We start from the raw sequence: 16,672 nt of genomic DNA on the forward strand, positions 1-16,672 counted from the left end.
AAATATTTATCTGTTTCTCACCCACACCTATCACTTCTGAAGTCATGGATTTAACCACTGGAGACTTATGGATTAGTTTTATGCAGCTTTTATGTCCCTTTTGGACCTTGTGAACTCTGGTCAACATTAACTTGCATTGTGAGGACCAACAAAGCTGAAATTTTATCTAAGCGCCTCTCCCAGTGGTGTGGCGGGTGTCTGAATTTTTGCAAACAGCATGCCGTTGCTCAAAGGTTTAGAACTTCTTTTTTTTTACTCTGAGCGAAGAAGCACATTGATATCTTTTCTAAATACCCATACACTACAAGTACTGTATAATTAAGTGACTATTCATTGCTACTGTGTCAACCAGACACTGTGCTTACTAGCATTCATTGTGTCACATAGTCTGTAACTGCACCATGGCTCCAGAAGTCACTGTATGTAGTTTCCTCTCCAACCACACAGGAAATAAAAGACAATAAACCTGGCTTGACAATGAATTAAAAAGCTTATAAAAGTGCAGGCCAAATATTCAACAGACTCTTCAGTTAGATGTGGAATTCATTGATCTGTGCAAACATGGTCTTTTTTCTTTCTTTCTCTCTCTCTCTCTCTCTCTCCCTCTCACTCACACACACACAAACAAACACATTTATGCACTCTGCAGCAGAAAGCATTTCTGTAAAGGACAAAAATAAACACAATGAAAAGAAAGAAAAATAAAGAAACAAGCAATGAGAGAGAGACAAAAGAAGCAGAAAGGTGTGTCTAATAGGATGAATATTTCACATGTATCCCACACACCTGCACTGGCTCTCTTCACTGTTTTGGCAAAGGCTCCAGGGAACCAGTGATGACTCAGGTAACCTGGAAACCATGCTACACCCTGCACAGTCAGCATGGAGTGTATACCCGCTAGCAATAGGTCTGTGTGAGCTTTACACAGTGAAGTGAATGAAATTTATTTTATTGAGAGATCTTTTGTTGCTTTACCAAAACACAATGAAATTCTATAATCAGAATCTCAATCAACTGTCTTCTGCATGTTGTTTGTACATACATTTTCTAAGCAAGTCATAAAAAATTATGACAAAACAAACCATTTATTCCTTCCACCATATCTTGGAAATGTGACATGGAAAGCATTCAAAGGATGACATTATGATGTCTGCACTCTGATGCAATTACAATTTCATTTACAACAATGACATCATACACCCATCTGTCTGGACCCATTCCAAATGGTGATCAAAGGTTGACACTGCAGATTGGATCTTTTAATGGAAATGGAATACTCTGATCTATGATCTGGGAGTTATCTGTAATGTCACACAAAGTGATGCCAGTTCAGAAAGCAAAGTCAAGTGAAGGAGAATACCAAGAATTATCTTTGATGATAAAAGTAGTAGTCACTCAAAAGAGCCTTTTAGATCACTTGATGCGTGTCTGTAGACCTTTTCTACATTTTACTGACCTTACAAAAGGCATATTCCAGAGTTTAAAACATTTGTGTACAATATGTTAATGTCTAAAGGGTGTGATGTAACAGTTGTGTTGTGAAAGTATTGGTTAGGTGGTCACTTGTCAGTATGGTGGCGAGTGGACAGTCCAGTCCAACACATATCTTCTCAATTTAAGACATGTCACATGGGCATACCTGACTAAAACAGCAATAGCCCTCGTGACTACAAATAAGACAAGTGAAACCTGTCATAATCCTTCTCTACCTATAATTAGAGGAGAGATAGACGAATTGGCACATAAATGTAGAGGCTCTCAAAAACAAGGATTTAGCCCATTGTGCTGCAATGCCACATGTTAAAAACCTATGCACACACAGTGACAGACTGATCACAGCAAGGAAGAGAGAGAATCAGAGCCAAAATGGAGCACAGTGGATGGGTAGAGGGCAAAAGAGAGAAAATAGATGGAGAAAAGGAAGAACTGAGATTGAAAAAGAGGAAGCAACGAGTTTGAATAAAATTAACACGTGTAGTATAAAAGTGGAAGATATTAGCTTGAATTGGTTCAACAATACATATTTCTTGCTCGCCCAGTCCATTCAGATTTAAATATATTACAAATATTTTTAGCAACATACAGGTGAAACTCGAAAAATTAGAATATCGTGCAAAAGTTCATTAATTTCAGTAATTCAACTTAAAAGGTGAAACTAATATATTATATAGACTCATTACAAGCAAAGTAAGATATTTCAAGCCTTTATTTGATAGAATTTTTATGATTATGGCTTACAGCTTATGAAAACCCCAAATTCAGAATCTCAGAAAATTAGAATATTGTGAAAAGGTTCAGTATTGTCGGCTCAAAGTGTCACACTCTAATCAGCTAAACACCTGCAAAGGGTTCCTGAGCCTTTAAATGGTCTCTCAGTCTGGTTCAGTTGAATTCACAATCATGGGATAGACTGCTGACCTGACAGTTGTGCAGAAAACCATCATTGACACCCTCCACAAGGAGGGAAAGCCTCAAAAGGTAATTGCAAAAGAAGTTGGATGTTCTCAAAGTGCTGTATCAAAGCACATTAATAGAAAGTTAAGTGGAAGGGAAAAGTGTGGAAGAAAAAGGTGCACAAGCAGCAGGGATGACCGTAGCCTGGAGAGGATTGTCAGGAAAAGGCCTTTCAAATGTGTGGGGGAGCTTCACAAGGAGTGGACTGAGGCTTCAAATGTCGTATTCCTCTTGTCAAGCCGCTCCTGAACAACAAACAACGTCAGAAGCATCTTACCTGGGGTAAAGAAAAAAAGAACTGGTCTGTTGCTCAGTGGTCCAAAGTCCTCTTTTCTGATGAGAGCAAATTTTGCATCTCATTTGGAAACCAAGGTCCCAGAGTCTGGAGGAAGAATGGAGAGGCACACAATCCAAGATGCTTGAAGTCCAGTGTGAAGTTTCCACAGTCTGTGTTGGTTTGGGGAGCCATGTCATCGGCTGGTGTTGGTCCACTGTGCTTTATTAAGTCCAGAGTCAACGCAGCCGTCTACCGGGACATTTTAGAGCACTTCATGCTTCCTTCAGCAGACAAGCTTTATGGAGATGCTGACTTCATTTTCCAGCAGAACTTGGCACCTGCCCACACTGCCAAAAGTACCAAAACCTGGTTCAATGACCATGGTATTACTGTGCTTGATTGGCCAGCAAACTCGCCTGACCTGAACCCCATAGAGAATCTATGGGGCATTGCCAAGAGAAAGATGAGAGACATGAGACCAAACAATGCAGAAGAGCTGAAGGCCGCTATTGAAGCATCTTGGTCTTCCATAACACCTCAGCAGTGCCACAGGCTGATAGCATCCATGCCACGCCGCATTGAGGCAGTAATTAATGCAAAAGGGGCCCAAACCAAGTACTGAGTACATATGCATGATTATACTTTTCAGAGGGCCGACATTTCTGTATTTAAAATCCTTTTTTTTATTGATTTCATGTAATATTCTAATTTTCTGAGATTCTGAATTTGGGGTTTTCATAAGCTGTAAGCCATAATCTTCAAAATTATATCAAATAAAGGCTTGAAATATCTTACTTTGCTTGTAATGAATCTATATAATATATTAGTTTCACCTTTTAAGTTGAATTTCTGAAATTAATGAACTTTTGCACGATATTCTAATTTTTCGAGTTTCACCTGTATATAAAAAGGTGTCAGAAAATATATTACTGATATCCACACCGATATGTTTTTGGTTGGAAACTCTTTTCTGTTTCCTAACCACAACATTTTCCAAAGTGTGTGAAAGTCTCAAATTCGAAAGCATTTTCGGTGAAGGAACACTCCATTCCACTGTGGATGAGAGCTGTACAAGTAGAAAAATGAATGCGCTTGCAACTGTAAAATTATTAGTGTAGCCGAAGCATGATTTGTCCAAAGCCTGAGCTGCCTGGGAGCATTCCAAAGATGGCTAACAAGGAACTGACTTGATAAAAAAGACTTTGGAAGAATTCACAAAACAGCAATATTCAAAACATTGCAGGAAACCTAATGTTTAAGTTTTGTAAGACAGAGAAATAAAGGTTGTTGGAATGCAAGACTGTAAAAAAAAATTATAGGTTTGATACCTGACATGGTAAGGTCGAGTCTGTGTATGAGAGATCGTTTGGCAGACTCCATATCAGGGCTGGGGTTATCCAGAGCTTGTCTGCACCACATTATGGGACTCAAGGCTTTTTGCAGAGGACTGTTCAACTTTGCCTCGTACAACCTGCAGACACACAAGCCACAGCATGTCAGTTGAATGGAATAAACATGCTCTCATTACAAATATTGCACACAAACATTCAATTAAGTGAAGCTTTATGATTGCATGATTAGTGTTGGCCTATTCAGCAATGCACCCCTTCAAATAATCTGCCATCTGCCAACTGGCCCAATAAAAGTTTCTCTGATTTTCAGTGTAAGGTGTAAACTGCACTCTGTATGCAGCTCTTTAATATTGTGAGAGCCAAAGCTGCTTTGCTTCGTCATTGAGAACTGAATTAAAGGGCTGCAAGAAAGCTCTGGTGCGGCAGTTCAGATCAGCTGTTCAAGGAGACAAAACAATAGACAGAACAGAAACACTGCATGAATCTTGTTTACTGCCGACCTAAGACAAAGACAGCTGTTGTTGTGGATCACCTCACCGCAAGAAGTGACAACCAGTTCTCATGAAAATTCATACATAATTTACGAGTTGGCTATTTCATATGGTCTCGCACAATGCTGTTTGCATAAACTTGTACAAATTCATCACGTGCAAATTCCCAGATGTCTAATGCGGAAGCAAGCATGAGCTCCATGCACGAGGCGTTAAGGACATACTTTTTAATATTATGCCCTTACCCAAAACCCTTACCTAAAATTAACCAATAAGTAGAGTGTGTAAACATGATAGGAAGCTGTTGTGTGTGACAGAAGCAAGTAATTGTCCTGTATTAGATGGAATTAGTGTTTAGGCGTCGATGTCCATTGAAAGTCATAGGAATTCAAACAAGTGCAGTCACACGATATCCTACGAATTAGAAAAATTTAGAAAAGTCATACAAATACTGACGATTTCACCATGACAGTGTGTTGAAAGTTAAGTTTTTTTACTGGCATGATGTAGAAAATTATATTCTAATGTCTTTTAAGTCTTAAAGGTCCTATAAGCGATTTATAGTTGATCATGCCCCAGACCTGTACGCAAATTCCGTAATAAGGAAAGTTCTTACAATCAGAGTGATTCAAGCTTGATTGTCTGTCTTGATGCAGTAGGGGGCAGTCAGACTCAAAGCTCCAGTTGTGCAGGCAACATGCCCCATCAAACAAATGAGCAAGCAGCTCAGCTGTCCACAGACGTGCTTCAACGCTCAAAGTGAGAAGTTCAGAAAGCATTCTGACGCAGAAGTATATAAACCAAACAATTTTTTAAAAAAAAGCAGAGGAATGTAGGCCAATAATAGGGTTATGTTTAATGATATGGAAATAAAACAAACAATATTTTGACTTCAAGACAAAGTGCGTGCAGACTATTTATGTATTTGATAAAATCATAGCCTTTGCAGTTTGAATCGCACTACATCATATCCTGATTTAGATTTACTTCAATTAATCACACAGCCCTAATTTGGGGGCCTTTTGCAGTAAATACTGATATGAAATTAATTTGATGATTTACATTTTAATCAATTGACAACCACTGCAAAAAATAGTAGCATAGCAGGCATGCGTGCAATGCTGCTGTGATTAAATGGTGTTTAATCACAGTAAGGATAATCCTTTTCATAGAGAGAGAAAAGGAGAGGAGGCAAGCCATTCTCCTGAAATGCGAAAGAAACAAGCAAAGATCTGATTTTGAGAGCTGTTTTGATGTGCACTGACTGCTTATGGCACAGGTTCATTGATTCAACACAATTAAAAACATATCATCTTCTTAACTTGTCCACATATTCGCTAACAGCATGCCTTGAAAAGTAATTGATTAGCCTGAGACCCATATGAATCTATTGTGTGACTTTAAACACCATTTAATCCATTCTAAGCTAATCTAAATCCAATACAAAACAAGGGAACACAACATGCTCTTACCCTTCCATCACCATGACTAACACAATTAAATTACAATTAAATACCCTCTTTGCTGTAATTCATTCTGATCTGTTTGGTTTTTACCCATATGTTCTAGACTAGTCCTACAAACTCTTGAGTAAATCTAATGTTATTATTTTTAGTGCTTTAACAGCAGTTTTTTTTTTTTCTAAAGTGAGCTTATTCACCTGCTACAGTCCAGCTGTTGCAGGGATTCCCCAGCGTTCTGCTTCCACAACAACTTATCCAACTAAACACGATTAAGTGTCCAGATTACAGCATTCTGAGAGGAAAGTCTGGATAAATTGAACTAAATCGCAGACACTGATTTAAGTAAACACATACAATGGATCACACACTGACATAGATCCACACAAGCTCAAGAACTGATAATAAGCTGCTGACTGGGACTGCATGGAGGCAGCCAAAAACAGAGTGCAACAGGATAATGTTCAAAAGGCATCCATTGATTGTACCTGTGGGTAAAGAACAGAAGCCACATCGTAGATAAATGATTAAAGATCTACATACAGTATATAGACCACAACCTACATTCCAACATTTAACCAATACTGATCCTTTATTTTCAAAAGAACTAAGGCACACAAGAAGGTGACAATAGGCTACACATTCATTGGGATGTGCTGTTTTCAGTCATACAGATTAAAAAATATTAGGATTTTTGTCATTTAGTGTCATCTGTTTTTAATCACGTTTCCCAGAGCATTTGGACAATTGTTTGAGCATTTATCTAAATGTTTTGCATGATTTAAAAAATTTCTGCAGCAATAAACGGTGCAGAAAAGTATGTACATCTAGTGGAGCTGATCTGTCGAGTCTGACTGAAGCCTAAACAAGATGCAAGTGCCTATTCACGTTATTTACATTTCAATGTGGAAGTATGACACCATGGCTGTTATACAGATTTGAGTGATTCTCATGAAACCTGTAAAGACAAAAAGTCCTGGTCATATTTAACCCCAAACTAATACAAAATACATAAATAAATAAATAAATAAATAAATGGTATTGACTACATTCAGAACCATTTTTGCTATAACCAATTTTTCTGACTCCATATAACAAATAAAAAAACAAAACAGAATATTTGGAATCAAATTATATAACCCCCATTTAACACAAACAGCCACCCCAGTGGTCAAATGCCAATTGAAAATGACACACTATAAAAACAATAAAAACAGCAGAAAATATTTAGAAACTTAAAGGGGTCATGACATGAGAAACCAAATTTGCCTTGATCTTTTGGTATATAAGAGGTCTTTGTATCATTAAAACGTCCTGCAAGTTTAATATTTTAAGACGTCCTCCCCATTCTAAACGAATCATTTATTTAATCAAGCTCAAAATACAGCTCGTTCTGGATTCATGGTTAGAAGTGACGTGTCGGTTAGAAGTGACGTACCAGCGTTTGCATATGACCGCCTCCAGCACAAGATAACTACGCTTTAAGCGCTAAGACAACTCACGCTCATTTCAGTATCGCCGTCGCCTCACAAGTGTTCAGTCGATGGACAGCGAGCTCTGACAGAGACTACTTGTGCACAGGAAAATTACGATGCCACACAGATGTGCTGTTCCTGGCTGTGGTCAAACAAAACCTCTGAATAAGCTGCCGAAAGATCCAGACGTCAGGGAAAAATGGATGCAGTTTATTTTTTGCGGACGTCCCAGTCAAGGCAGTGTTAACTTAAGCGTTTGTTCTGTACATTTTAAGGATGACTGTTTTGAGAACAAATCTCAATATGATGCTGGCTTTGCCAGAAAACTGTTGCTCAAAGATAAGTCCGTGCCGACTATTCTGGGAACAACGACGACGCAAACTGTAAGTAATCTATTTTAAACTTTAAACTACTTTTTAAAGCGCAATTTCATTCATTATGAATAATCACAGTGTTTTTACTTAGTTTACTTGCATATTGTTCTGGCTGGGAGCGTCAATAATTGATACATAGGCACTGACGTTAGCCAATCATAACAGTGGGCGTTAACACTGAAGTCTTAAATGGAAAACGCCCCCAAAACAGACTGTTTGAATCAGAGGATGAGAAACAGGGTGGGAAAAGGTCATAAATCACTAGATTTTAAAAGTTTTTCTTAAAAAAAAATATATTAATACTATAATTGCACCTAAGGGAACATAATAATACAATAAAAAAACCCATGTCATGACCCCTTTAAAAAAAGGTTGCAACACATATTTAAAACAAGTCTCTCTCCACTACCCCTCCCCGAGAGCATTCTAAAAAGGCTAAATAGCTGCCCCATTTCTTAATGAATAAATCTATGTTGCCTAGCCTTCTATATGACAACTCTTCAAATGTCGCTACCCTGCCCATCTCCGTGTACCACTCACAAAACGAGGGCACTCCAGCCAACTTCCATCCCCTAAGGATGACCTGTCTGGAACACCGTTCTGTATCAGAACACCAGCCAGGATCCAATTCTTCATGCATTTATCCTCAACATCAATGACCGCCCCATCGCCCAAAATACAGAGTCTGGGGTAAAATGAAATTTTAGTACCCAATACGTCACACATAAAACTCTGAACCCTCAAACAAAATTCTTGGATCTAAACACACCACCAAAAAACATGAGCTGTGTCCCATCTTCTGATTGGCATCGCCAGGAGGTGGGTGTGTCTTTAAGAGCAAGCCTATACAATCTAGAGGGGATCCAATAGAATCGATGTAAAATCTCGATTGCATAAGGCACACCCTTGCATCTCTAGATGTAGTCTTGATGTTTTTTTTAGAATCCTACTCCCAAAAATAGTACATAGCAGGTGGCACAGCTGTAAATACCTAAAGAACTGAGATCTGGGAATCCCAAAATGTTGAATCATATTTTCAAAGGATCTCAACACCACTCTCATATAGGTCACCGAGTGTATTAACCTTCCTCACAATCCACTCCTACAAGCAGAAAGGGGACTTATTAATATAGAATTTTTGGTTCAGCCATATGCTTGAGGCTACATTTATATAAATGTCTGAATTAAACAATCTGGACACTTTTGTCCATATCGAGTGCAAATGCGAGATAACGGGGTGTAACTTAACTTCTCTGGTTAGTCTAATAGAAAGGCTTTGTAGAGGTGAGATAGGGGCACGAAACTCCTGTTCAATACAAAACCAGGGAGGGGCTCTCTCAGGTGGAAGCGACCAATGAGCAAAATGTCTGAGACGAACGCATAATAATAAAACAAAAGTCTTGGGTAGGCCTAACCCACCTTTGTCAATTGGCCTATGTAACTTATTGAAATATAATCTGGGATGTTTACCATTACAAATGAAGGACTTTGCTATGCTATCAAATTGCTTGAAACGAGAGAGGGGGACATCTACAGGGAGAAATTGGTTCCAGGGCAAGAAAGAACAGGTGCCCCTATCAGAGCAAAATATTCTGAAATTAATCAATTTGTTTGTACCGCAGCTACCGGATGTCTATAAAGGAACTTATTCCACACAGTAAAAGTATTCCCAAATCCCTACATTTCTAAAATCTAAAAAAGGTAACCCCACTTTACCATATCAAACACTTTTTCAGCATCAAGCGAGATGGTAGCGACTGGAGTCTGATCGTTTGCGTCTGCCGTCGCGATATTAATGAAATGCCTAATGTTATCGGAAGAGTTACACAATCAGCACCATTAAGATTTTTTGCATCGTGACATTTTCAGGACACTTTCAAGCACATTTTCCCTCTAATTCTCATTACCGTAATGTGTCCTGCATTTTACTAATAGGCTACTATTCTCAGTGCTTTTAATGATGATTCTCATAATCTCATTACCGTAGCAGTCTTTTTTTTTTTTCTGTGTTAGCGCATTATAAAATAAATACATTTATTTAAAAAATATGAATGTGAACAAAGGCAGTACCTACTATGATGACTACTACTATGAAAAAAAAACTATTTAATCACATTTTGCATAAAGAAAGAAAAGCCTAAATTTAGAACCAAAAAGACTGAATTTTGACATTATTTTTCAGGACACAAAGGGATAGTTCACCTAAAAATGTAAATTCTCTTTTCACTTACTCACCCTCATGTTATCCCAGATGTTTATAATGTTTATATGCTTTCTTCTGCTGATCACAAATGAAGATGTTTGGAAGAATATTTCAGCTCTGTATGTTCTCACAATGCAAGGGAATGGGTGCCAAAAACTTTAAGCTCCATAAAGCACATACAGCCAGCATAAAAGTCATCCATACGATTCCAGTGGATTAATTAATATCTTCAGAAGCATAACAATAAGTGTTAGAAACTTTTTTTTACCCATTTATTTTTTTTTTTGCTTCCAAATAGCTGTTACGAGGGTGGAGTTTAAACTGCTGTTGGTAGGTTGATATCATCAGATCCCTCAGCTGGTCTGAAATCAGCAGGGGAAAAATGTTCACTGCACACACTCAATATTTTGAGAGACTCAATGGGTGTATTGAGTCAGCGAGCAGCCACAGCTTCAGTCACTCAGGATCATTGATATGTAATCTGTGAAATGTTAGTCTTTCCTCTTGCGATGATACCCACGGATGTAATCTAATGTTTATCAGTAGGTTGAGGCATCCAGGATAAGCACACACAAGCACCATTTTGAAAAATAAACCGATTCAAAAACAAATCTACAGCAAAACCAATTCAGCTTCTCTCCAACATTCCACCTCTGTTGTAAACAACACTGTGCTTCCGTATTTTATGTATTTCACCTGACAGTTCACGCATGAACTTTCCAACACACTTACGTCTTGGGAGAGAAGCAGTGTGGCCTATACCCTCGTGACCGTACAAATCACAGCTGGCTGGAAGCGAACATTTTTAGTCAAAAGGGTTTTAAATATTGACCTATTTCTTACACACACCTAGCGTTTCACTTCAAAAGACATTACTTAATCCATGAGTCATATGGATTACTTTTATGATTTTGGCCAATATTCACTTGCATCAAATGGACCTACAGAGCAGAGATATTCTTCCAGAAATCTTTATTTGTGTCCTGCTGAAGATAGAAAGTCATACATATCTGGGATGGCATGAGGGTAAATAAATGATCAGACAACTTTCTTTTATGGGTGAACTATGCCTTTAAGCAGCAGACTTTACCCACAATTCTCATTATCATATTGTGTCCAGACATTTTACCTTTACTATTCCCATGTTTTCAATGCTGATTCTCTTTACCGTAACTGTCATTCACAGTATGACAGAAAAAAAGAAGCTAAATAATGAAATAAATCTAATGAGAATATAATAATGACCTTTCTTTTGTGTTGTGGTAATAAAATGTTTGGGGTAAAATGTGCACAACTGTCATTAAAATAACGTCACAAAATTACAATTAAAAAATAACAGCTCTAAAAATAGGCTTAATTTTCTATATGCAAAATATAATTTCTTATTTAATTATATAGACATTGGAGTAAAATGGGACTTGACAAGTTTCATGACAATCACCCAACTATAAATCAGAGTCCTGGAAATAAAAATAAAAAATAAAAAAAGACAAATTAAACCCAATTTGATACTAAAATGAACTGAAGGGCTGATGAAAACGATCCACCCTTCAGAAACCCAGACAGCCATGAGGTGTTGCCAACTGAATCACTCCAGTCAGCAAACTGTTGCTTGTAGCAACACATGAACTGTGTTCCCAGAACGAGCCAGTGATGCCCACATAAAGCTATCAAGGTAGGCAGCTCACCTGGTTTCGAGACAGCCATTGACAGACAGACATCAGACACTAATCACGTTAAACATAGATGCCAACCGGATGATCAACATCAGTGACAGTCGTACTGCAGTGAACAGATTGAACAAACGGAAACTAACACCAGCCCTTTGCCAAAGCTACAGTGGAGCTCATCCAATGCAGTAAATGCACTAAGCTGTAACGATACATCAAGCACATTCCTCCAAAGACTCGTCATTCTCTGTGGCGTCTGCACACAGCTGCGCTCGCCTGTCAAACTGTGGAACGCATGAAGGGTGTGCGCCTGCCAGTACTCACCAGCTGTCTTCCTCTTCGTACAGGCAATCCATGTCTTCCAGATCGAGGATCTCCACCTCGTCCAGCACCGAAGTTTCCCCGTCAGCGATATAATCCAGCGAATCGATGTAATACGACGTGACACTCGTGTTGGAGGTGGCACAAGAAGCGCTGTCACTGTCATATCCCCCTCCGTAACTGCTGCCGTGATAAGACCGTCTGGGGCTCAGCCGCGAGTATTCCAAAAGCCCACCGAAACCCCTCGAACCGCCGAACCCCACCCCAGTGAACCCGGCGAGCCCCGCCGTTGCCGCTCCAGGAGAATCGTACCCGGCACTCACGGGTCTGGTGTTCCCCGACATTCCACCCGAGGAAGAGGAAGACAGCAGGCTTGATCGGCTCCGGAGGTGCGCATTCTGCTGCTCGAGTTTCTTTACTAAGTCTTGGAGCTTCCGCACCTCCAAGTCCGCGTTTATGTTTGAGTTGATATCCTCCATAATAGAGAGACAGCCGGTTGTGCCCGTTGGATCAGATCAACTGCCACCAAAGTCAACAAGTTAGCAAGCGTTTTCGGGAAGCCTTTAAAAGGAGCACTGTCAACGCCGCGACTCGAAAGATACTAATCTTATCGTCGTCATCTTCTCCCGGCATTCGTAAACACTGTCAGCTCCGTCGCCATCTTTACTGTCCGCCAGAACAGCAAAGTGGAATATCTTTTGAGAAGCGAGAGGTGTGAGACGTCATCACGTGTCTCAGCGGGAACGAGCACGTTTTGGGAGCGACCCTTCCCAAGAGCGCGCACTTGAACTGAGTCCGATAACCCCCACCATAGATACATACAGCATCTTGTTGTTACTGCTAATTAAAGCTACAGTATGTAACTTTTTTTTTAATAACAAAATGTTATTAATGAGAGAGTGCAACAAAAATCCAACTTCTAAACCATGTATTTACTTTACCAAATACCTTTTGATAAACCTATAAGAATGATTTATATTTTAGAGCTGTCAGAACAGATTTAGCGGGAAATTGCATTCATGCGCCATTTGCCCGTATGTGTTCACATCATATCCGTACACAGAGAAGGATCCGGCCACTGTAGCGCGTGTATGGTGTGGGATCAATGTGAAGCTGAAAGTTTGTTGTCACAAGAAAAATTTTCCATGGATTATTGAAAACAGCAAACCTCCGGGGAATCACCGGTTGTAAAAAACAAAGAAACCCAGAAAAAGAGCAGTTTACAAGCAAAAAGTGAAAGTCCATAATAAAATCCGAATCAACATCGGCTTGGCTTTTCAGAGGTGGCGACAACTGAAAGCATTTAAAAGTGACCCAGAGATGGGGTTTTCCTTACTCTTCAGGTAAGATATTTATTGATTTGGTTTATGTGTAATTGTGTAATCACACAGACATGTCTGTAATTTACAGGTGAAACTCGAAAAATTAGAATATCGTGCAAAAGTTCATTAATTTCAGTAATTCAACTTAAAAGGTGAAACTAATATATTATATAGACTCATTACAAGCAAAGTAAGATATTTCAAGCCTTTATTTGATATAATTTTGATGATTATGGCTTACAGCTTATGAAAACCCCAAATTCAGAATCTCAGAAAATTAGAATATTACAAGAAATCAATAAAAAAAAGGATTTTAAATACAGAAATGTCGGCCCTCTGAAAAGTATAATCATGCATATGTACTCAGTACTTGGTTTGGGCCCCTTTTGCATTAATTACTGCCTCAATGCGGCGTGGCATGGATGCTATCAGCCTGTGGCACTGCTGAGGTGTTATGGAAGACCAAGATGCTTCAATAGCGGCCTTCAGCTCTTCTGCATTGTCTGGTCTCATGTCTCTCATCTTTCTCTTGGCAATGCCCCATAGATTCTCTATGGGGTTCAGGTCAGGCGAGTTTGCTGGCCAATCAAGCACAGTAATACCATGGTCATTGAACCAGGTTTTGGTACTTTTGGCAGTGTGGGCAGGTGCCAAGTCCTGCTGGAAAATGAAGTCAGCATCTCCATAAAGCTTGTCTGCTGAAGGAAGCATGAAGTGCTCTAAAATGTCCCGGTAGGCGGCTGCGTTGACTCTGGACTTAATAAAGCACAGTGGACCAACACCAGCCGATGACATGGCTCCCCAAACCAACACAGACTGTGGAAACTTCACACTGGACTTCAAGTATCTTGGATTGTGTGCCTCTCCATTCTTCCTCCAGACTCTGGGACCTTGGTTTCCAAATGAGATGCAAAATTTGCTGTCATCAGAAAAGAGGACTTTGGACCACTGAGCAACAGACCAGTTCTTTTTTTCTTTAGCCCAGGTAAGACGTTTGACATTTGAAGCCCATGTCCAGGACCCGTCTGTGTGTGGTGGCTCTTGATGCACTAACTCCAGCCTCAGTCCACTCCTTGTGAAGCTCCCCCACACATTTGAATGGCCTTTTCCTGACAATCCTCTCCATGCTACGGTCATCCCTGCTGCATGTGCACCTTTTTCTTCCACACTTTTCCCTTCCACTTAACTTTCTATTAATGTGCTTTGATACAGCACTTTGAGAACATCCAACTTCTTTTGCAATTACCTTTTGAGGCTTTCCCTCCTTGTGGAGGGTGTCAATGATGGTTTTCTGCACAACTGTCAGGTCAGCAGTCTTCCCCATGATTGTGAATTCAACTGAACCAGACTGAGAGACCATTTAAAGGCTCAGGAACCCTTTGCAGGTGTTTAGCTGATTAGAGTGTGACACTTTGAGCCTACAATACTGAACCTTTTCACAATATTCTAATTTTCTGAGATTCTGAATTTGGGGTTTTCATAAGCTGTAAGCCATAATCATCAAAATTATATCAAATAAAGGCTTGAAATATTTTACTTTGCTTGTAATGAGTCTATATAATATATTAGTTTCACCTTTTAAGTTGAATTACTGAAATTAATGAACTTTTGCACGATATTCTAATTTTTCGAGTTTCACCTGTATATAAATACATTATTTTTTCCTAGGCTTGTGAGTCTTGAAATGATGTTGACCACTGGTTGGTAACAATGATAATGTATAAAGTAGTTACTGCCGTAGTCTCTTTGGCCAGAATATCCTGCAGTTATAAAAACTTTACAGCGTTTGACTTTACCAGACTAGCAGTCGTTATTTCTAACATTATCGAACTTTGCCAAACTTTTGTAACGTAATTTATTCCAAAACATCAATGTTTCCAATAAGTCAAAACAACAGCATAAGGTATGGCACTTACCTGCCCAGATGACATGTTTTCAGATATCCGTCTTTTCCTTTCTTTCGTTATTTATTTATCCATTCGCTCTGATAAGATGTCCTGTATCCATGTGTACAGCGGTGCCTCGAACCACAATCATCCTTGCAGACGAGCAGAGCGAAGCACAACCAAAACAATGTTCTTCCACAAGACGCATGCAGTTAAAAATGTTTAACCACTAGAGGGCCAAAAGTTACTTAGTAATTAGCTTTAATGAAATATTACGTTGTTGGGATGTTGTCTGAAAGATGGTAACTAAGATGTCTTTCTTTGATATTGAATCAACCATAAGCAGGGTTACAGATTACTGAACACATGCTGTAAAATGTCATTTGTAACGTATTCTGTTAGATTACTCAAGGTCAGTAACATATTATAAATACTTTGGATTACTTCTTCAGCACTGGTAGATTTATTCACTTGTTTTGACTATAAAAACTCTGACAGTACAGTAAGACAAAATATGGTATAAAAAAGTGGTTGGTGGGGAGCGTGGTGAGGTGTGCGTGGATGCCGCGGAGAATAGCGTGAAGACTCCACACGTGTTACGTCTCCACGCTCAACAAGCCAAAATAAGATGCACGGGTTAACACAGAGGCAACTGAGACTCGTCCTCCACCACTGACAGTGACAGCCTCCGCATTGAGGCGAGTCGCTACACCACCACGAGGACGCAGAGCACATTGGGAATTCCTAATTGGGGAGAAATAAAAAATCTTGTTTAACACTAGAGTGCTTACAGGTTATGGGTCAAAAATGACCAAGTGTCTACCTTTTGAGGCATAATTACATGAATTGGTCTTTTGATCTGCCACTCCAGGTATTCCTCAATTAAGGTGTCTTCTATAATGTGAACAGATTTTTTTTCTTTTTTTACATTATTTTCTTTTGAATTATAAGAGAATTTGCATTAATTGCAGAATGCATATGTGTTTTCTAGTTTATTATGTTTGTAATTCATTGATTCCAGTTTCTAGTTGTTGTATAATAACATATATGTTAAAAACCATGATCACGTTTATATTTATGTGTTGTATGCAAGTATAGAAATTCGCCGAGGCTTATTTCCAAAGTGCTTGATATTACACCCATAACAGGACCAGTCTTCATGGAGCAATCTGAGGTTAAATGTCTTGTTCAGGTCAAGGGCACTATTATAATAGCTCCAGGACCACTTATTAGTTTATTTAAACCAGCAACCTTTCTTTTTTTCTGAACGCCTCACCACAAATATTGCTACATAGAGTAATGTGGAAATATAGTGTCATACGACAATACAGAGTACATAAGATTTTACAACAATTTATTTAAATGTTTTTTTTTGTTATAAAAAAAC

General features: G+C 39.0%; 1 protein-coding gene across 5 annotated transcripts in view; it reads right to left on the reverse strand.

Annotated features, from left to right (window-relative positions):
- Positions 1–13,213, reverse strand: part of LOC127623668 (SLAIN motif-containing protein 2-like) — a 35,625-nt gene extending 22,412 nt beyond the window's left edge. For 2 of the 5 annotated variants that reach the window (XM_052098090.1, XM_052098091.1), the window contains exons 1-2: positions 12,081–13,211; positions 4,060–4,202 (exon numbers count right to left, since the gene is read on the reverse strand). In XM_052098090.1, the coding sequence (XP_051954050.1) occupies positions 4,060–4,202; positions 12,081–12,556 (619 nt within the window). In that variant the 5' untranslated portion in view covers positions 12,557–13,211. Of the gene's footprint in view, positions 1–4,059; positions 4,203–12,080 lie in introns of all 5 variants that reach the window. The other 3 variants (XM_052098088.1, XM_052098089.1, XM_052098092.1) reach the window with 3 other exon arrangements.
- Between the last annotated feature and the right edge of the window lie 3,459 nt (positions 13,214–16,672).

This window comes from Xyrauchen texanus, chromosome 30 (assembly GCF_025860055.1).
Source record: "Xyrauchen texanus isolate HMW12.3.18 chromosome 30, RBS_HiC_50CHRs, whole genome shotgun sequence".
Classification (NCBI taxonomy): domain Eukaryota; kingdom Metazoa; phylum Chordata; class Actinopteri; order Cypriniformes; family Catostomidae; genus Xyrauchen; species Xyrauchen texanus.